General features: G+C 50.9%; 1 protein-coding gene across 2 annotated transcripts in view; it reads right to left on the bottom strand.

Annotated features, from left to right (window-relative positions):
• Positions 1-22,023, bottom strand: part of si:ch73-211e3.1 (mastermind-like domain-containing protein 1) — a 66,924-nt gene that overhangs the window by 28,207 nt on the left and 16,694 nt on the right. For both annotated transcript variants that reach the window (XM_035410389.1, XM_035410388.1), the window contains exon 2: positions 720-2,438. In XM_035410389.1, coding sequence (XP_035266280.1) covers positions 720-2,438 — 1,719 coding nt within the window. The remainder of the gene's footprint in view (positions 1-719; positions 2,439-22,023) is intronic.

Here is a 22,023-nt window from a genome sequence, read left to right as displayed (position 1 = left end):
ATATGCTGGCCATACCATCTGTGCTATTGTTATTCATTGATATGGAGTTAGTACATAAAATGTACGGTAATAGTGACAACAACAACTATTATTATTATTATGGTTTTTATTATTAGTGTAGACTGCCAGTATCAGCCAACGATGGCACAGCCACAATTTAATACTGCAGTGCGGGGAGTGTCATCAGACCAAGGGCTAGTGCCTTAGCGTGGTAGACCACCTGACAGCCCCCATTAAAGTTCATTTCTCTGACCCCAGGTGTCCACAGTAACAGCATTTCTTATTCTCTCTTTCTTGCTCTCTCTCTCTCTCTGTAGTCACTCCAACATTCCCATTACCAACAAAAAACAAATAAACAGTATGGTGGAGAAATGGAGAACTGCTCTTGTCATGGCCTTTGCTCACTGCTGGGGTTCTGTCCAAATGCAGTTCTGTCATAGGGATCCATTCCAAGTACAACACCCCCCCCCCCCCCTTTGAAGGCATCAGGATCTGGGGCCCCTTTCAGGGTATTCAAACAACAGGCCACACCAATTAATGAAAGCGCGCAAACAACACGGAGGACCACACAGCGAGGAGACGCCAGCCAACGGCTGTCGCCACTGGCCACGGCAAACAGCACGGCAGCGCTAGCGGCCGGCTATCATCTCCGCCGGGGACCCTCTCCTGCAGATGGCGGGTGTGTCTGAATGAGTGACAGGTGTCAGTGAAGTACTCACCGCTCTGCTGTGGGGCGCCATCCCGCCCGCCTGCATGCTCCTCTGCATGCGCTGCTGCATCTCCTGCTGCTGCTGCAGGAGCTGCGAGTGTCCCGCTCCCGCCACCGGGGGCGCCTGCTGCATGTTCGGCCCCGGGTAGTGACCCAAGGATCCCTGTCCCGGGACCAAGGGCCCGAGTTTCTGGGCGGGCGGCTCGGGGTCGAAGTGGCGGAGCGGCTTGGTGTTGTTGAAGGAGTAGGGGTCCTGCCCCGGCCCGGCCTTGCTTATGGCCTGGTGCGCGGCCGGGGGCAGCTGCGGCTGGGACTGCGGCTGCGCAGACGGCTGGTTTTGCTGCTGCTGCTGCTGCTGCTGCTGCATGAGCAGCTTCAGGCTGCTGGGCGGGCCGGAGGTCATGGCCTTGAAGAGCTGGCTGGCCATGCTGGCCGACCCGTTCTGCGAGCTGAAGGAGTGAGTCTGCGCTTGCGGCGGCAGCGGAGGCTGCTGCTGCTGCTGCGGGGCCTGCTGCTGCACCGTGGGGCTGGAGTGCTTGTCCGTCCGGTAGGGGGGGGAGGGCCGCGTGCTCCCCGACGAGGGCGGCATGTTGGGCAGGAAGCCGGCCTGGGAGCTCTGGGCGGAGCCGCCGGCCCCTCCCGCGGGCGCGGCGCTGGCCAGCAGGGCGCCCTGCGGGCTGAACGGGGGCTGCGCCAGGGCGGGGCTGGCCAGCTTCTCCGGGCGGTAGGGCGGGGAGGGCCCGGCGGACGGCGCGGGCGCCATGCCGGAGATGAGCGCGCTCTGGGGGCTCTGGATGCTCCCGGCGGGGCTGAAGGGCTGCTGGTGCGGGGACGAGCTGGGCAGCTTCTCGCTGGGCCGGTAGGGCGGGGAGGGCCCGGTCCAGGGCGAGGGCTGGGGCGGGGGCGGGGCCGTGCCCGCAGACATGTGCTTGCTGTTGGAGGCCATCTGCTGCAGCTGCTGGGCGCGGGAGACCTCGTGCCAAGCGGAGCCGGCCCGGTTGGACAGCGCCGCCGACAGCATCGGGGAGCGCGCCTGGCTCTGCGTCTGGGCCGAGGAGGACAGCGGCGAGGCGGAGAGGGGCGACGGCACGGGCTTGGCCGGGTGGGGGAGCGAGTAGGGCGGGCTGGGCCCCACCTGGGGGGAGCCGGCGGCCGCGGCCTGCGTGAAGCCTGGGGAGCGGGTGAGGTGGCTCTCCAGATGAGAGGGCCTCTGCGGGGAGCGCTTCGGGGTCCCGCTGCCCTCGGGGTGCATGAACCCCCCCGCGCCGCCCGCCTGCTCGTCGCCCTTGTTCCCCAGGATCTTCTCGATGTCCAGCTCGGTGAGGGACGGGTCCGGGTTCTTGGTGAGCTCGTCCAGGATGTCCTGCAGCTCCTGCTCCACGGAGGGCGCCGAGCTGTTCCCGTTGGGGTTGAAGGAGGGCAGCATGCCCCCGTGCGCGGCCCCTCCTCCACCCCCCGCGGCGGAGCCAGGGCTGGCTTTGGGGGGCATGGCATACGGGGACCCCAGGCCATTGTTATTCAGTCCGTTGCCCTCCATGACCGCGCTGTGGCCTCCCACCCCGGGCCCCGAGGAGTAAGGGGGGTGCTGGAAGCCGGGGCCCATGGCCAGAGTGACATCCTCCAGGCAGAGACGCTTGCCGTTTCCCTGGATCATGGGCCCGTCGGAGACCCCGTTCACCTCTCCCGAGTTCTCAGCCGCAGCCAGCTTCCTCTTCACCGATCCAGGCAGCTGCAGAGAGAGAGAGAGAGAGAGAGAGAGAGAGAGACGGTATTCATTTCACACGCAGTTCAAGACAAACACGCCACACTATTCCTGCTAAGCCTCACAATTTTTCCAACGACCACGGACAGGTTTGCAACCTCATCTTAAAACCCTTCTTCTCGAAGCGTGCGTGTGTGTGTTTGTTTGTTTGTGTGTTGGTGTGTTTGTTTGTTTGTGTGGGCATATCCGTACACTGTGTCACTGGTCTGTGGGGGCCTCAGGGCCCATTGGGAAGCCTGGTATCTTTACTCATCTCAGTTCCGTCCCTCACACACCCAGGCGCCGGTGGGATCCGTCACCAGCCTGTTTCCACTCCTCACCTCCACATGACATCACGTTTACACTGATCAGAACGCCATGCTTCTACACTTCTCAGATCTCTTACTGCCACACAATCTGCATACGACACAGTCGCACAGTCGCACTGGCCAATCACAACTCAGTATCCACAGGAGAACTCAGGGGATCATTTTCACGTATGACAAAACCTCTCCCAAATGAAGCCAAACATAGTTCTGATGACAGCTGCTCCCATGAATATGACTGCAGCGTACACAAATGCATAAATATGACTGAATGTGAAAACGACTAACACCTACCCACGGAGAGAACCTACGTCATTTAAACAGCACCAAATTGTGCTTTAAATCCTATAGAATAATCGTAAACAACAACATTTGAAAAATTTCAGAATGACTACAGGAGGGAAAACATAACCATGGTACCAACTCAACAGCCATACTCCATATATGCAGAGAATCACATTCATATCACATAAAAAAACATAGAACTCATGTCCAGTGACTTATAGCATACACACACCTGGAGCCAACACCTCAATATACTACACTGATGTGTGAAAATGCACTTCCCACTTCCCAGAGATTGACCTCGTAGTCACACAACTGAAATGGCATAAAGAGGGATAATCTGTGCTAGCAGTCTTTAAACCAGACAATCCCTCAGACCTTAATAAGCACAAATCCCCCTATTTGTATTAATTTAGATAAGTGATCTCGGGGCCAACGCGAGCAGGACAGCACACATGTAGCATGTTAGCGCCACGCGCCCAGCGGTGTCGCGTCTCTAGCGGCAGAACCCTCTCGACGCGGGTGAGAACAACCCGCCACACCGACACCGTAATCCCCGCGGCGCTTATTCACGCGGCCCCGCGGGAGCCGCGGCTAGCGCCGGCCCGGCGTCTCGCTCGCTATCAAACCCCCCCCGACCGTATTTCCCTCGCGCGCACCTCGGGAGAACTCGGGCGTTCCTAACGGATACGAGCGCACGCGCGCCCCAGCAGACCGGCGCGCGCCCGCACGCGAAAAATCATTAACAGGCTGGGTAGAGAGGTGGCTGGCAGCGGTTGGGAGGTTGGAACTCCGCACACCCTTGAAGCTGCTGAAAATTCTCCACGTTCCGCTCCGCTTAGCCTCAAAAAAAAAAGAAGAAAAAAAAAATCTTAAGGAATGCATACTTGATGGCATGAATAATTTATAATAACATTCCTGCTGTGAAAATGTGTGGGGCTGCCTTGCTCTATCCCTCGCTCTCCCCCCCTCTCTCCCCTTCTCTCCTCACAATTACAAGAACTACATAAACTGTGTGACTGCTAGTAAATGTAAAGTAAGTGGTATCTAACTGAACTGTGCATTTGTGTGAGTTCAGGGGCACGCGTGTCTGAATTTACTGCTGCGTGTGCTGGTGCTACAGTAGTAAAAATACAGAGTGTATGGAGTGCGTGTCTGTCAGTGTGTGTTTATTCCAGCACAAAACAGGATGTAAAACGCAGACCTTGCTGGGCCAGACAGTGCTAATGGGAGACTCTTTGAGCCTTTCCCTCTCCGCTTGATTCAATTCCAGATTCAAGACAATGCTGCCCTACATAACAATGGCAACCTAATATGGCCACCAATAAAGTGGTCAATGTTCACAGGTTTCTGGCTGTTACACCGTATCATATTGCATAAGCTATGAAATTCACTGGTACTTCAGGCCCTTAACGGTTAAACACTTGAAGTGAACCTTCAGCAGGAATCCCAGCACACACCCATCCAGCCCAGGCCAGGAGCAGCTCGGACGCCACGGTCAACATCCTAATCTCTCCCTCTCCCTCTCTCTCTTTCCCTCTCTCTCTGCTCTCTCTCTCCCCCTCCCTCTCTCTTCCCTACTCCCTCTCTCTCCCCCTCCCTCTCTCCCTCCCTTTCTCTTCGTCTCTCCCTCTCTCTCCTTCTCCCTCTCTCTTTACCTCTCTCTCCCTCTCTCCAGCAGCGCTTCAGCAGACGCTGTGCTGGAACAATAGGGCTCCCCAGACACACCTTCCCCTGCTCTGCCAGTCTGTGTCCGTCCTCTCTCTCACAGCGCGCTACGTCCACTGTGTGTCTACAGTATGCACGCAAGCTTGCGTGTGCAGCGTCCGTTCAGCCTCCTGCACAGTGCCACACGCATGCACACACATACACGTACACACACACGCATACACACACGCGTGCACGCACACACACACGCATGCACACACATACACGTACACACACACACACGCATACACACACACGCGTGCACGCACACACACACACACACACGTGCACGCACACGCACACACACTACCGCACACCAATTTCACCATGAGTAAACACATCGATACACAATCGACTGGCTTGTGCCGCTCTCCTGGGGGGGGGCCAGTGGGACGTCTTTCATAGTGCAGAAATCGGATTTGCTCCATTATGACTGTCATTACCATCTGCCACCTCTACACACAGCACAGACAGTGCGATCCCGACATTTATGAACATTATACACATTATGCATCAAATAACAATAATAATAATAATAATTATAAAAACAACAATAATGAAAAAATAATAATCATCACCATCACGATCATCATCATATTCATCTTCATCATCATCATCATCATCACCCTAATAATAGTGATAAACATTTGTTGCCATGTAACAATAGCAGAGCCACTATGCTCGGAATGACTATTTCTTGAAGTAATTACTGTGGTTGGTAAGATCATTGTGTAAGATCATTCCCAAAGGAGAGGTAGTGTTAATAAGGTGTTGATAGAAACAGGCGAAATCTGTATGTGAGAATTGATTGGGGAAAAAGGATTTTGTGTAAATTTGTGAGGGAATACAGGGCTTTGAAACATTTGGCCCGAGATATTACAAAACCTTCATGGAAATATTTTAAGCGTGTTTTACAGACATAGACGGTTTATAGTTATTTATTACTCCAAGAAGAAACGCTCATATCATTATTATCATAATTTACCATTATTACTCCTGTCTGGTACTACTACTGCTATTATTATTATTATTATTATTATTAAATTACTACACCAAATTAGCAATAATTTTCTAACAGTACATTTCTAAATACACATTACTGAACCACAAAATAAATTAGCTAAATAAAAGATTCACTCTGCCCTTTCTCTTTGTGACAAACTGCAGCAGATAGACTTCCTATGTCTTCATGTCTTCAGGTCTGTGAATGGAAGGCTTAGCTTAAGGTGGGGGCTGGGTTAATTTATGCTAAGAACCAAGCTAACACCTGTGAGAGGCTGCAGGAACAACTGATAGATAAACCAGCTGTAATGGTTAGTACTTAAGTATATAGGTCTTCAGGGAACTGAGGTGGAGTACTTCCTATTAATTTTTTTAAATCACAGGCTATGAGTTCTGAAAACGTGAGAATAAAACCAGACTCAGCCTGATACATCCATACACACACACACACACACACGCACGCGCGCACACACACTTATACATACAAATATTTGCATAGAAATATGCACAGAACACAGGCACGCACACATGTGCAAGAACACACGTACAGGCACACTCTGGCAGCCAGCCCAGGAGATTCAGTGCTTTGTCTCAGGTCAAGCTAATTACTCCTATATTGCATTGAAAAAGCAGGCCAATCACACTGACAAAAATGGACAGTCAGCACTGCAAGTGAAGGTGTGTACAGAAAGCACACTAATCTCTACAGCAATTATATACCCACCCATCCCTCTGGACTTACAAAACGAAACAGGAATTTAAACATGGTGAACGATTAGAAACGTTGCCATTAAATTGCTACCAATACTGAATATGGAGCACCCCACTGCAGAGAAACACAATGTTTCATATTAGCATTATGAAAGTGACTCATCAGCGGTTTTAATAAACGCACTGCCCTACTGTGAATTCCTAAAAGGGTTTCCAAGAGTGCTCTCTGAAACTTCACTGTTAAAACATGAATTCCTAATCAGCCTGAATAATGGAATTAATATTAAATTGAAGATATCTCATAGTATTTGAGAACAAACACAGGGAGTGTATTTAGTTGGATGTACAAGAGCAAGAAGATAGCCATTAAAAGGAGGAAAACTACAAAAGCTTAGTACTGAATGTCCTACAAAATACTTTCCTGGTGATTTATTTTCAACAAGCAGAAGCACTGAAGCTCTTTTAGCCATTAGAAATATAGTACTGTTGCGGGCTGACGAAAGTGGAAGCTCTCCAACCTTTGAACCTCTCAGACGGCGGTAATGACATCACAATTAGAATTCTATACATCTTCCAGTGCTCCGAGGCCAGAGGAAGACAGTAAACTGAGAACAGAGGTGTTCCCAGACTGAGGAAAGGTGCACCATCAATGCTGCAGAGCTGTTGCCGGAGTTGATTTGAAGTCTGGAAGCGATGATGTCAGACGTCTGAGCAATAGCCCAAGACAAAAGCAATCAATACAAGAAGCCTTCAGTGCTCCCTGTCAACTGACCTGCCGAAATTCGACCGAGTGACTGCGACAGAACTCGCGTCTCTCACGGCCAAGCTGTGGAGTGACAGCACGCGTGCACATACACACACACACACACACACGCACACAGGAAGGCAGAGTGACAGCGGTGTAACCCCGCCATCTCCCTCCCGTGCGACGCGGTGTCGCCCCGGATCTCCTGGCGGCTGGAGGGCGCTCCGTGCCCCTCGGCGCACATCAGAGCCCGCCGACCGCGTCTCCGACACGCCGCGGACCCGCGCGCGGCCGAGGGCACCCGCCGTCCGCGGAAACCCTCCTCCTCCTCCTCCTCCTCCTCCTCCTCTATCCCTCCCCGAGGCGCGGAGGCAGAGGAGCGGCCTGTCAGTCATCATTACCGCTCCCATTGTCATTCGTTTAATTACCGCTGCAGCCGTTATGTCACTGCCGCCCCGATATGCAAATAAACAAACGACGGCCGACAAAGCGAGTAAATCAGTCCTGTGCAGTCGCGCGTCAGAGCGGTTAGCTTCAGCGCCGCTTTGGATCATCATCGCCGCCACCGCAGCACCTATCAATCTCAAACGGCCACTACTTCTCGGCTGCTCTCAAACTGCTGCTATCAAACCTCCACGTCAATAAGCAGCGATTGCTGTGTGTGTACTGTGGGCATTCTTTGATAGGGAGTCGCATTTCAGGCAAGCTGGCTTCCTAGAAAGTGTGCAGGCCTTACGGTAGGACGACGGGGGGGGGGGGGGGGGGGGGGAATTAAATCGCAGGCATTACAGGGAATGGACTCCTTGCCCGCGTCAATCGGACCAGGAGCCGCGGAGATGCCCCCGCCATAAATGGCAACGGAAAGGAGATGGATGAGGACGCGCTGTAGAGCGAACGGCGGAGAAACATGGAAGAGACGGCTTTAGGCAGGGTCTATATTTATACTGCTCCCCAGGGCCGAGGGGGGTTTAGAAAACACGGCTCATAACCGCTGCACTGTGAAGTACGGCTCGACAAAGCGCAGCAGTCTCGCAGCGCTCCGGATCGATACTTCGATCGGTCCGCACAGCGGCCGGCCGCCTCTCCTGGACGGCGGAGATTCTGGCCCGTCCCCCCTCGGGGTCCCTGCGTCGGCCGGGCGGCAGGGCCGGGCGGTGCAGCCAGCTGGCGAGGGCAGAGGCGAGGAGAAGGGCCACAGCACAGCCAGGAGCCCCAGCAGCACCTGTCAGATCCCGGAGGGCCTGGGGAAGGAAGGGCCAGGTCTGGCTGGACAGGGCGACACCACCACCAAAATGGGGACCGAGAGCCAACGCCCAGTTTCAACATTCAGCCACATTCAGACAGGCATTCAAATGTAAAATGAAGGTGAAACCAGTACTGCCTCATCAGTATCCATGGGGGGGGGGGAGGGGGTGGCAGCACAGCCTGGAATAACTGCCATTTCATTCATGTCATTTATTTTCCTTCCCAAAAAAGTGCGAGCGAAAGCAGATCTCTCCGCAGGAAGTCATTACTTAAACAGAAATGGCTGGGAGTTTCTCGCCGCGCCGGCTGGAGGAAAGGGGCGGGGGTTATTTGAATATTTGCTCGCGACAAATTTGAATGTCTTATTGCAGAAAAGGCGCATCCCTCATCCAGCAGCAGCGCTGGCAGGTGGGCCCGGACTCAGACGGGATAAAGGAGATTAGGAAGGCCACTTCTCATCTCTAATTCCTCCCTCTGCCCTCTCTCCTCTCCGGGGCAGGACCGCCGGGGGCACTGTGGTAAAGGGCGCGCCGCCTGGAATACACCGCCGCGTCACGGCGAAGCCGCCGAAGCTCATTATGAGGTCACAGAGGTAACGGGACACAATTACAACTAAACATCTGGTCCAGCCAGCGCAGGTTCGGCAAGGACCAATCTGACCCCTTGGGCTTGTGTTCTCCAACCAATGGGAAGTACTGAAGCAAAGCTGAGAGAGGTAATATGGACTAGCTCACTCTCCAGTGCAGTAAGCTCCTGTAGTTAGGAGTGGCCTAGTGCACTGCTGTGCCATTTAATCAATTTATGCATTGACATACAAAAAACTTTAAGAAATACGGGCAATAATAATTTAATAAGCGATGATACTGCACATGTAGCCATTATAATCACCTTCAGTGCCACACATTTAGACAGACTAATAACAAATGCATGTTTGTCATTTATTTAGAAATAAAGTTCACATGGAGGACACAGGGGAAAAAATATGGTGCAGTAAAAAGAATATGACCTTGTCCGCTACGTCATGGCGAGCACAGCAACATCTATAAATGCCCCGAACATCAGTGAGCACCCATTATGTCATAACCTGCTTAGGGAGATTTGTGGTACTCTACAGGAGTCTGGCCACTCTAATCAGGGTTATGAAACCAGAGGATTTTGCAGAGTTATCTCCAGGATTTGTGTTTACCGGTGTCATTGTGACACATCTAGCAGCACAAAATTGGGATCAATGATCAAGGGCGATCCCTGTTTGGAGCCGATGCACCCAAAATGATTTTGAACGAGGCCGTGACTCCCAAAAGGATGGGCGTCGGATTATTTGAGGTGCAAAATTCATGTTTTCTAAACTGAAAATGCAGTACCAGAACCTAAAGGTGAAATAGCATGATGCATCACTGAGGAACACAAAAGACCAGGACCCTCATGACTTCCTGATTCCCTGAGGATGGGTTATGAAACTTTTACCCAAGTGATAAGATGCACCGTGGCCTAGCCTGGGTGCCCCCAATGCTGGAGAAAAGGTTTTGATCTATGAGAGGCCGTGAGAGGGATCCAGAGGGAGCACAGGTCTGGCTGGGCCTGACTCCAGGCTCCACCCCACCAGAGCAACACCACAATCAAGCAGCACCCAGGAGGAGAGGCACAGCCACTCCAGGGGACAGAGTTTAGAGGAGCACCAGGCTTCATCTCCTGTAACCGAGTTCTCCGAGGAAAACGTCAGGGGACGTCGAAACAGCAGTTTTCTGTGTCTTTCCATTGATTAAATGCTGAGCGTAAGAACAAATTTGTTCTCAGCCTTCGTCTTAAAGTCCACCTTTTCCAGGAATCTTTGGAAATCTTCCACTTTGGAAATCTTTCTTGGATTCTTTGCTGTCTCAGTATTTTGCCACAGTAGTTGAGCACCCCTCTTTTTCTTATGGTTTGATGTAGCTGTTTTCACTATCAGTGTGAGGAAAAGCAAAGAAACATCAATGGAGAAAACAGAAAACCCATATCTGGAAACCTCATAATTATGAGGTTCATGTCCTTGAAGGTGATACACATTTTTGCGGTTTGAATATCATAAAAATAAACCATAAAATAAAACCAGGCCTGTCTAATTAACTTTCATCAAGTTCATATATTTTTTATCCTCCTCTGTTCAGACAAAATATCAGCAGGAGACGTCATTAAATTCAGAGGATCTGCATCGCAAAATTGCAATGAAGGCCAATATATAAGGCCATAATCAGCAGGGAAAACATACAACAAACCGCACAATCATGATATCTGGATAAACAGCGTAGAGAGTCCATTCCAGTTACCCCTCCCAGCACATGAAATCTGGAAACTGGGGCTCTGTATTACAGTCAAACAGCTGATGAAGACGTGCCAATAAAAATGCATATATCTCTGATTTGAATATATTAATACTCAGCATAGGGAATATTAATGGAACATATTAATACTCCATAGTTTAGGGTGTACCATGTGATTTTTTCTTCCTTCCAGTTTTTATTTGCCATAAGCCATTAATACTAAAACAGGATTCACTGCTATACACAAGTGCCTCTGCTTTCAAAATTGAAAAGAAAAAACTGGGTTCTGTAACCAGGGAGAGAGCAGGAAAAAGTTACCCTGTTTAAACAGACAAGTTATTTATGTGCCATACAGAGAAATGACTCCCAAACAGGAATAAGGCAGAACCACCTGGTATCAGTCCAATACAGTAATCGCTCTCTAAACCAACACTACTGTCGAATTTAATCTCTCCCTCTTACCCCGATTGACCTGCTCTCAAAACATAATTTTCCTTGCTGGTAACTCTTGTTTACTGCAGAGCCGGAAGATGTTGAAACAGAGACAATTTCTCACAGGTAGCGTTGCTATGTTTGGTTACACGGGAGACTTTCATTCTGAGTCAGCGTTTCTTACACGTAAATATCGAAACGATCTGGCAACTTCTTTCATCTGGGGGCGTCTCAGCTACTTGGTTGTTTGGATTTCTGTAAATTCCATGACACAGCCACTAGATAGACAGTAAAGAGGGTTCCATTTAGGGGAAGCCCAGAGGAGACGCACACATGCAAACACACAGACACGCACGATTCAGATTACACAGAGGGAAATGTCTCGCGTCTGTCTGAGGGCCCACATAGCAACATGAAAGACCAGGATGCCCTTTCATATATTATTAAAACAAGTGCATCAATACCAGCAGTGGCTAACATGATGAATCATAATACATTTTCTGAGAGAATTGTTAATCCAACATCCTATCAGGCAATGACCTAGCACATTTATTACATGTACCAACAAATACAAAGAGCACACAGGCAAACATACACTCGTCACTTTCACACAAAATCTGAGGCCACACAGACAGACACACAGACACACAGGACACACACACATGCACACACGCACACACACACACACACACACACAGTATGTGAGTGCAGTGCCGGGAGGTCTGCCTCTTTCAGCACTGTGTTTAAAGAATGTCAATGAGCTTGCAGAAAGAGGAAGGAAGACAGGGTGGTGGTGGTGGTGGGGGGGGGGGGGGGGGAAAAGAGGATGTGCAGATGCTGGAGGAGGGAGATTGTGGCAAAAACGTTTATGTACAAATAGACCGCCTTCAAAATAGGTTCAAAAGAATATGTAGCAGGAAAAAAATGGAATCTGTACAACTCAAGACACACACGAACACAGAGGTGAAATGTGTGTATGTGTGCTTGTGTGTGTGTGTGCACGCGTGTGTGTACACAGTCAAGTGAGGAGAAAGAAATTGAGTTTTATTAATAGGATAACCATCAATGTTTACAACACTTTGTGTATGTGTGCCGTGTCCTATAAGAGCTTTAGCTATTTTCATTTCGATACACCATGCCAATAAAACCAAAGATGATTTCATTTGCAATATAGAGAAGAGGACAGGGATAGAAACGCTCATCATTCATGGATTTGTTATTTAATGGGGTAGTTTCGCTCTCGTTTTCAACAGATAGTTTATTCGTATCTGCCTGCTTGGCCACCAACACATTTTCACAATAGCATTGACTTTCACACAAAGAGGTAATAAACGGTGAAGAAAAACAAAGAGGTAGATATGTATGTCAGCTATGATGGGGACCCCACTTTAGGAGCACCAGTGGTGCCCCTGGATTGTCCCATTGCTCCATACCAGCAGTAACTCAGCACTCTGTTGTCTGCAACAAAATGGCTTCGTGGGTATTTAAGGTCACGCTGTGGGTTAAGGGTGAAAGGTTTGTAGCACAAAGGCCCCGGAGAGATCTGGCAGCCACCAAACACTCAGAAATCGACAGCGGAAGAAACTAGCCGGTAATTCAGCAAGATTAAAGAAACGACTGTTTCAGTTCACAAAGCATTGTGCTGCTGCAGCCTTCAAGTACAAGTAAGATTCAATCCTGCCCTGGAAGGCTGAAGGAAATTCACACGCTAATGTAAGAAGTGTGCTCTCAGAGAACAGCACTTAATGTTGCAAACAGACAATCGAGCAATAAGGCATCAGAAAGCTTTGCTCTCTGTAATATATGATGAAATGATATGAGCTGAAAGCCTGAGGGAGGGAGGTGTGGAGATGGAAACCCCAGCAGTAGGGGCGAATGAGTCGCTCCTCTTCCCCCCCTCTTCAGGCTGTTCGCTGCTCCACAAGGACAAGGCGGCACCACTGACCCCGTGACCTTCTGATCCAGAGACCTGCCTCCCAGCTCCAGGCTTCCAGCTCAGGATCAGGGAGCCCCCCCACCCCCCCCCCCCCCCCCCCGCCTGAATGTCCAATCCCAGTCCCAGGGGGCTGAAAGACCCCTTTCTCTCTCACATTCACACAGGCCACGGAAGAAAGGCAGACTTATCGCTGAGATGTGAATGGGCTTTGAGAGATTTATCTCTGCAGATAGGATCTTCAAAACCTGGATTTTAACCTGACTACTGGAGAAGCGTAAGCAGAGAGAGAGAGAGAGAGAGAGAGAGAGAGAGAGGGGGAGAGGGAGAGAGAGAGCGAGCAAGAAAGAGAGGGCGAGCACAAACAGCAAGAAAGAGAGCGAGAGAGAAAAAAAGACGCTGTATTCATTTCACACTTGTCAGCTGCAAAAGGGGGATCAATAGGTATAAAGGACTGAATGAAGAAAGACAGACATTATGAAAGGAGGGACTGGGGGAGGAGGAGGGATTGAAGAAGCTGTTGGAGGAGCTCCTGGTATCTCATGCTGTCTCCCCTGGGCCACGTGTGTGTGTGTGTGCACAGTGAGTGAGCGCCATCAGAACCTCCCTCTCTCTCTCTCTCTCTCTCTCTCCGTCTGCGTCAGCGCTGAATCCCTCGCTCACTGTCGTCAGCGCGAGCGCTAGCGATACCGCCCGGACAAATATTATAAACTAAAACTCTCCTCTGATCAAACCCCTGTCCCAGGAAAGGGTTTGGTTATCGTTTCGCTGGAAGTACCAAGCCCTTATCAAAGCAATTCTTACTTCACACCCCAACTACCAATGCACCAGCCCTGCCACTCCTAATCCCAATACCCAATTTTTATAAGGAAGAATGGGCAGGATTGATACAAGGTCAGGCCACAACGGCACACAATCAACAGCTTTGGGCAATTAACTATTCAGGGACGGTGTGAAGCGCTGGGGACACAGCAGGTAAGTGGTCTGTGAAGGATTACAGTGAAGTACTGAACAGATTTCAGAGTGTCAGTCAGCGTCCAGTTCACAGATGAATCCTTCTCTCTCGGCTTCGCTCCCACACGTCACTCCTTCCATACCGGTGACGGATGAGTGCGTGAAACACCGACACCGCCACCGATGACGCGGCGGGGATGACTACACCGTTTGTGTTTGCTCTACACCTGCGGTATTCAAAGCAGAGGGTGCCAGAGCGATGCCCAGGCGTGACTAACTGACCCTGAGACTGACTGTTCCTCACGGACTCGCACACAACCCCATCAATGTTTTTAACCACCAGCACGCAGGTGTTCGCCCGGCTCGTGCTCCTCGCACAACGCTGACAGGAAGTGAGAACTTCAAAACTCCGGCACAGCACCTCTCGTTTTCAGCTGTGAGTTAGAAACATGCCTAAAATGGTTATGAGCAAACAAGAAAACAACAACAGAAGCCATGTTAAATGACATTTGTCAGGATTTAGCAAGGGGCTCAGGACACACAAATCTGGAGCAAGAGAATGGACAAAAGCTTGTGTGTGTGTGTGTGTGTGAGTGATTTTGAGTGTGCGTGTATATATACATATTACACACAATCACACAGCCTATACATATATATATATATATATATACAGTAGTCACAAATACATACTTAAATACATACGTGTGTGTGTTACTGTGAGTGACAATGTGTGTGTGTGTGTCCAGCTGTTTACTGTAATCCACCCCCTGGGGGAGGCCCTGAGGGCCCTGAAGACACAGGAAGGAAGGAGCTCCCCTCCCCCACCCCCTCTCCTCCTCCACACAGTAATGGTTTAATGGGAGATTACTCTGCCACAGCAGCCCCATTGTTACTGTAATAAAATAAATGAGTTTTTAAAGGCCCACCTCAGCCAGTGCCCCACCAACCCCCCCCCCCCCCCCCCCCCCCCCCCGCCTCTTCCCCATGGAGACAGCCATGTCACAGATTAGCTGATAGGAGGCCCCAGCGCCTGAGAGATTAACTGCTACCTTCTGGAGAAGAGAGGACTGCTGGAGACAGCACGGCCTGTCGCCAGGAAACGTATGCACAAAGACACACAAACACACGTGCGAACGCAGCCGCTGCAGCAGCAGCAGCAGCTCCTCATCAGCCTCAACCGCCTTTCCGCCCATTCACTCTTCATGTTCAACAGGACCGGAACGCACCTCCGACCACTGCTCCTTTAACAGTTTTACTGCTTACCTGAGAATTTTGAGCAATAAATTGATTCGCCTGTCAGAATGTCAATGGACAAGTACTGTTTTGGAAAAGAGAATCTTGAAAGCCCGCCAGATGTAAGGTGATACCTCACGATACAGCCGTAGTTATGTATGAATTACAATTTTAATAATCACAAGACATGAATGAACGCATTGTTGCGGATCGTTGGTGCTGGGGCGAGTTAGGATTTGAGGAAGTCTTCTGACGTTAAGCGGCCATTGTCCTCCTCCCCCACCGCAGACAAACGCAGAGAGAGAACAGTGGATCTTCTCATCACTGCCTCAGGTTGGGGACATCCCATAATTCAATGCCACACGCCCACACTCGGCCTGTGTGAAGCTGGCTGCCTTCTCACTTAGGAAAATCCCTCCATAAGGAACCAACTGGACCCATTCAAATGGCACGGGTCACAGGGGGCGGTGAAACTGTGTAACGTATCATCTGCGGCCAACAGAAACACAAACACAACAGTGAGGGGAAAGGGGATTTATGATTCACACCTTAACCCCCCTCTCTCTTATCTTGCAGAGATCCAGCAAGCGGTGAGAGAATGTCAGATACAGGACACCATCTCTCTAAAGACATGGGGGCACGCGTGGCAAAGTCATGGTTTGCTCTTGCTCCAGAGTGGCGTGTCCATAATCACAGCCATTCACATCTGAAGAGCATCTCTGTACACACTAAGAACTGGACTCCACGGGTTAAGGGACATTTTATCAAACTGACACTGTGACTGTACTGGGGAGGTGACATCATCCAGGTTTCCTCTGGCTACCGGCCATGCTTAATCAGATCAAAGAGGCAACCAAAACGAGGGTACAGGAGAAATCAGATGCAACACCCGTGTATCTATGCGCTAGTACCTTCCTTCCTCCGTACGCTGATTGTTCTTTTCTGTCTAGACGCAGGGCAGCCGTCTGGTGGCAATGCGGACAGCGCCAAATCGTCCACCGGCAGAAGCTGCCATCTCTCGCGGATCTGGTACTCACCCAAGAGCAGCCCACACTCGCAAACAGATCACTGAAGCACCTTATGTTGCACAAAGACACAGAACGCTCTCGTCTCTTCCCTTCAAACACGCACGCAAAGACCATGCAAGGTGCGTGCACATTGTTCCTCCTCCTCCCCCCCCCCCCCCCCCCCCCCCCTCTCTCTCTCCAAATCCAGCGCTCTCCAGATCTCTGAAAAGGCACATCAGGCTGAACGCACAATGAACTTTCGGCGCGCGAGAGAGAAATGTGAGTGGGACGCGGTCGAGCACCTAAAAGGGGGGAGGAGAGCAGACAAGACAGCTGAACAGGGTCCCTTTTGTTGGCCTCCCACCTGCAGCTCCAAGGCCGCGCAGAGCCTCCGCAGCAGCTGTTGTGTCTTTTCTCCCTCTCTTTTCTCCCCGGCGGATCCGCCCTGCCCGCCCCGCTCCCGTCCCCACCGAAGCCAGACACGGGGGCGAGGAGCTCGTAAATCACGACGCCTCCCCTCAAGGGCAGGCGGAGTGCGCCCCGGCGGGACGGCCCGTCGGAGAGGCGCTCTCGTTTTTGGGTCGCGTTCGAGCCGCGGCGCTGAGGTTTCGTACGCTCCAGACGCCGCCACGGTAATCGACGAACGGTTGACGTAAAATGGCACGAAAGTAAAAAAATTCAGCATGGCTGCTGTACAGCGGTGTTACCGTGCAGCACTTGCATGTTTTTCTTATCTTCCAGAGTTTTCCTTTCCGTCATAACACCTTCAGGCTATGGTCCATCCAGAGCAATGGAAGCGTGTTGGCTTGAGCCTCTCGCTGGCTAAATCAATTACACAAACACATCCCACACATCCTGGAGCCTTCAACCTGCCTGTCCGCGCCAATCCAGCCTCCTAAAATTACACAACCGCTTCTGCAGCCTGGCCACGAACACAAACGGGGATGAGTGATCTGTTCATTAGCGCCAACAAATGCCTTTTAAAGCGAAGCCAAATGACGCCTAATAGGCCACTCAACACGACTGTGGTGCTTTCAGATGCAGCTCCCCACCCAGACTGGCAGTGCTGGGGTATACTGTAAAGGAGGAGGGGGGGATGGATATCGCATGGGAAAAACAACAGTGGGTTGTGCTCCTGGGAACGCTCAGTAGACTGGGTTTAACAGAGCTCCCTTTGGTTCACTGCGAGCTTTACCTCACCTGGGTACAGCTAGTTTTCTCCCTTAGTATTGGAAACCTGATCAGGACCCCTTCAGCCTCAATCGGCCAATGACCTGCGAGGTTCACCGAGTGGCATGGCGGTCACAAAGCACCATTCAACCATTTCTTCCTGACCTGATTTGGAGCGACATTCCCCAATGTATGCTTGCGTGAGCACATTGTGGAGGAGCGGGCTGTGCACCGGACTGCTGCTTCTGATGACATCAGACGTGGCATTGACTGACGCCTTGAGGCGCACACGCCGTGACATCAGCCGACACACTGCAGCCATGAGAAAGAAGGTGCTCGCCCAAAAAATTACGAAACGCAGCTCGCACCTTTGAACCCTGACATAAAGCTCCCTCTCCCTTTCAGCAGACACAAAGGAGGTTCTCACTGCCTTCTTGCGTTCGTCTGGGTCAAGCTGACGTGCGTTGCAGTCAGAAGAACGTCACACATAAGCAGTGAAGGCCGTGCTGACGGTGAGGGCACCCCTCCCTCCCTGTGGCGGACCTGACAAACTCAGTCTCTGGACTTCACTTCCCATCATCCTCTCTGTGGATCTTTCAATGGTGCTCTGTTGAACATAACTCGGATCACCACGCACAGACAGCAAAGTGAAACACTGGTGAAACAAACTGGTAATGCCACAGCAAGGGGCAAAAACGTGCATGGAGGATACTCATACAGAATTCATAACAACATTTCCATTGTAAGTAGCGAAAACCTCACCACCCCTGTCTGACTAATTCATCCAATTCAATGCCTCCTGTAAGGAGGCCTGTCCTTGCTATTAATTTTTTAATTACCTGAGCGGGCACATTGTCCAGGGTGACTTATATAGCTTTTTTTTTAAACACATCTATTTATATGCCTGGATAGTTACAGAACCAATTCAAGTAATTTTCTCAAGGATTCAACAGTGGTAACCCATCCCAGCTGCTATTTGAACCATTAATTGGAACAAATTCCAATTACAACTTAGGTTCCTTAAAAAAACACAGCTGGCTGAGAGCAAGTGGTTTATATCTAAAGAATACTCTAAACCAAATGGAGAGCAATTTATTTGTTTCTTTTTTTTGCAGGTTTTACAGAAATTTGCCATACTGTTGATGCCTATGCAAATTTTATGCAAATGCAATGCTCATATACAAAGTGCAAAGTCTTGTCCTAGTATGTTATTTATGCTGGATACATTTATGCCTGCGTGGAGGCAAAATCTGGAGAAAGTGAAGAAAATAAAGGTCTGTGCAACAGTGCTGGGGGGGAAACGAACACGAGAGAAAGCGAAAGAGAAAGAGAGACAGCGCAAGAGAGAAAGAGCAAGAGAGAGAGTGAGAGAGATTGAGAGAGAGCGAAAGCGCTCCACTGCTCTTTGCTTGCAAACAGCAGGGCTGGAGGTTTAACACCTCTCTCTCTCTCTTACTCTTGTAAGAAGGGCCCTTTTATTGCACTCACAGTGGCCCCCTATAATCAGCACCGTCAGAGAACTCATTACCACAGCCTCCTCCTCCTCCTCCTCCTCCTCTCGAGCAAATGCACCTGCGCAGAGCCGCACAAATCCGCTCTGTTCTCCCTAAAGAGCGGGGGACCCCAGAGCCCCACGGACCCCTCCAACGGCTGGAGGGCGTCCCGCTCCTGCCCCCACACAGACCCACCCAGAGACACGAACGCGCACATAAACCTCCACGCTTCCAAAAGAAGCCAGGTGAAAGAAAGACTAAAGTAACAAATAAATGAAAGGCGAGAGTGTACAGACAGAGTCACATTCTGCGAGAGGTAGCCCACTGAGAGTCCTTAAAAATATCAATGCTAGGCTAAAATTTGCTACACGTGATTTTTACTGTTGGTTTTTTTTTTGGAGAAGTTCTGTTCATTCCGGGTTCATGTGACCACTTCCCCGGTTTGGTTTCATCTTTGTGTCCTGCAGTACAAGAGGCCCCACCACTGGCTGTCAAGTGTCACCTTACTGTGTGTTGCCACTGTGTGCCCTCAAATGCCTCAAAAATGCCACCAAGATGGCAGCCCTTTGAGAACATAGCAACAAAGCCTTCACTGGGCCTATCAGAAGGTTCTGGCAAAGTAAATGCTCTCAGCGGTTTCCGTAGAGACTCAAACTGAGTGGGTTCCAGAGTCAGGGGTCAGGAACAGAAGGTAATGCTATGGGCTGAATGATGCTCCATTAACAGGTCAATATGGACCACGTTATGTACTGCTGGATGGGATAAGTGGAGCCGTTGTCCTCCACCCTCCGGAGAGCACCGCCTTCTTTCCACTTGACAGCCCCGCGTACACCATAAAGTGCAAGAGTGGAGCCACACACGGAAATGACACAGGTGCACGGGAGCGCTCGCGGCACACAGAGGCGTGCACGCTCGCGAATGGCGTGCGCTTGCACACACACGCATGCACTCCCGCTCCAGTGGCGTGCGCAGCGGGAGTCAGGGCCTGGTTATTTGGGTCCCGGCGCTCTAATCGCTCTTGACAGGCACGAGGGCCAGGCGTGAGGTGGTTGGCTGGCGGGGGGGAGTGGAACTAGGTCAGGACAGGGAGGGCTTAGTGGCAGAAGGCCCAATCCAGACAGTGCCGCGCCTGGGGGCTCTTGCAGACACACACACACACACACACACACACACACACACGGACACACACGGACACACACACACTCGCCACAAACACACACATGAACACAATCGTTCACACATGCATGCACAGGCGCACGAAAACACTAAGGTGGGCGAGAGCACGTTGACGCTGGAACAAACCCGCGGGACCGCTTGGATGGCTGGAGACGCAGCCTTTACCCTGAGCGCGCACGCGCGTTAGCCGCGACGAGCGCGGGCAGATTCACGACATCGGAACCCGAATCGCAATGCGACGCGTATCACGACGCACCCTAATAGGCTATCTATGTCACGAACGAATGTCGGATGTAACGAGCCATCGGTATGACATGTGTTGACTTAAAAGGGACGGTGTCCATTAAAGCGCGTTGTATTGAGCTCACCCTCAATGTGTGAAAAAAACACACCCCCCTCAGGCTTTAGAGTATGTTAAAATCCACACAGACAATAGGCTTGTAAGTAAGGCCGTGCCTGTAAAGCGCATCCAGCTTAACAGAATGTCTAATTAAGCAGTTGGTCTCGTGAAGCTCTCTAAAATCCAAACCACTGGGATTAATGAAATATAAACCTATGTCAAAATTACCGATTAAAAGAATTAACCATTGAAAAATTTCCTTATAAGGGAAATGCCCAGGACAGGATGCTAAATTTCCTCAGAAGACAGGCGGGGTGCGGATGTAAGATTCTTTAAATATTTCAGCACGGGAAAAAAACTCTGCCGTTTTAATTATAAAATCATATCGTAATAAAATGAACAGCTGTCTGAGCATGGGGTGCTACAGCATCATTCCTCTAAAGACATACAACATGACCACACATGCGCACGCACACGTGCACACACGCACATACCCCACACACGCATACACATGCGACACATGCTCGCACACGCACACACACACACACACACCCTGCCTGGTTCACCTTAAAGCAAAACAAACGCATGTACGAAAGAATGCCATCGCGGGTCAGTATAATTTACACACACAAGACACCTTCAGTACCTTCATGTCTGTATGGCAACAAGTCACAGGTCAGGCCTGCTTTGACAGGTAATGTCAGACCAATGAGACGAGCCGCCGTTGCTCTGTTCAAATTGCTGCAGCGGTCTTCAGTGAGACGTGCTCATTATACCTGTGACTAGCCCACAGCGATGAATGAGGCAGGAATGTCCATATATTACGCCGCTAATGAGCGTCAGAGCTCCCGCGCTCTGGCGCAGTGCTCCTCGCCCTCTCTCTCTCTCTCTGCAGGGCGGTCACATGACCTCCCCGCACAGGACCGTGGCTGTCAGACCCTCGCCCGTGGCTCCCTCCCTCTGACCGAGAGGAGCCCCGAGACGCGGGGGGGGGGTGGGGGGCTCGAAGGACGGGAGAGAGTGAGAGAGGGAGAGAACGAGGAGAAAGCACAGTGAGGCAAGGATGAAAGAAGGGGGTGAGGAAAGAGACAGGAGGAGGGAGAGGAAAGAGGGAGAGGTGCACCGCTGTGTCCCCTGATCTCAGAGGAAATGGGACCAGGGTCAAACAGAGGACAAGAGAGAGGGAAGAAGGAGAGAGAGAGAGAGAGGGGGGGGAGAGCAGGCACTTCCTTTTTTTGTTAGAAGCCCATGAAATGTTACAAGCCAATCCCTCAATTGGTGCCATTTGGTGCCACTTTGTCAGCGGTCCAGCTCAGAGACTCGGCTTCTCTCATTGGTTTTCGTGACACCGCACGACACCCCCTGCGGCTCTCCTGCCACGCAGAATCCTCTCGGCTGTCAGGGGAACAGTCGCAGTCGCGTTTCTGTTGGTTCCGCTATCCCTCGCGCAACCCATAGAGCCTGCAAGTCCCAATGAAGTGGGCCGAGTCTGAAAAATGCTGATTTTTTACACCCTA

The sequence above is a fragment of the Anguilla anguilla genome, chromosome 3, assembly GCF_013347855.1.
Source record: "Anguilla anguilla isolate fAngAng1 chromosome 3, fAngAng1.pri, whole genome shotgun sequence".
Lineage (NCBI taxonomy): Eukaryota > Metazoa > Chordata > Actinopteri > Anguilliformes > Anguillidae > Anguilla > Anguilla anguilla.
The sequence above is the reverse complement of the archived record's forward strand: the minus strand, read 5'-3'. Positions and strand labels throughout refer to the sequence as shown.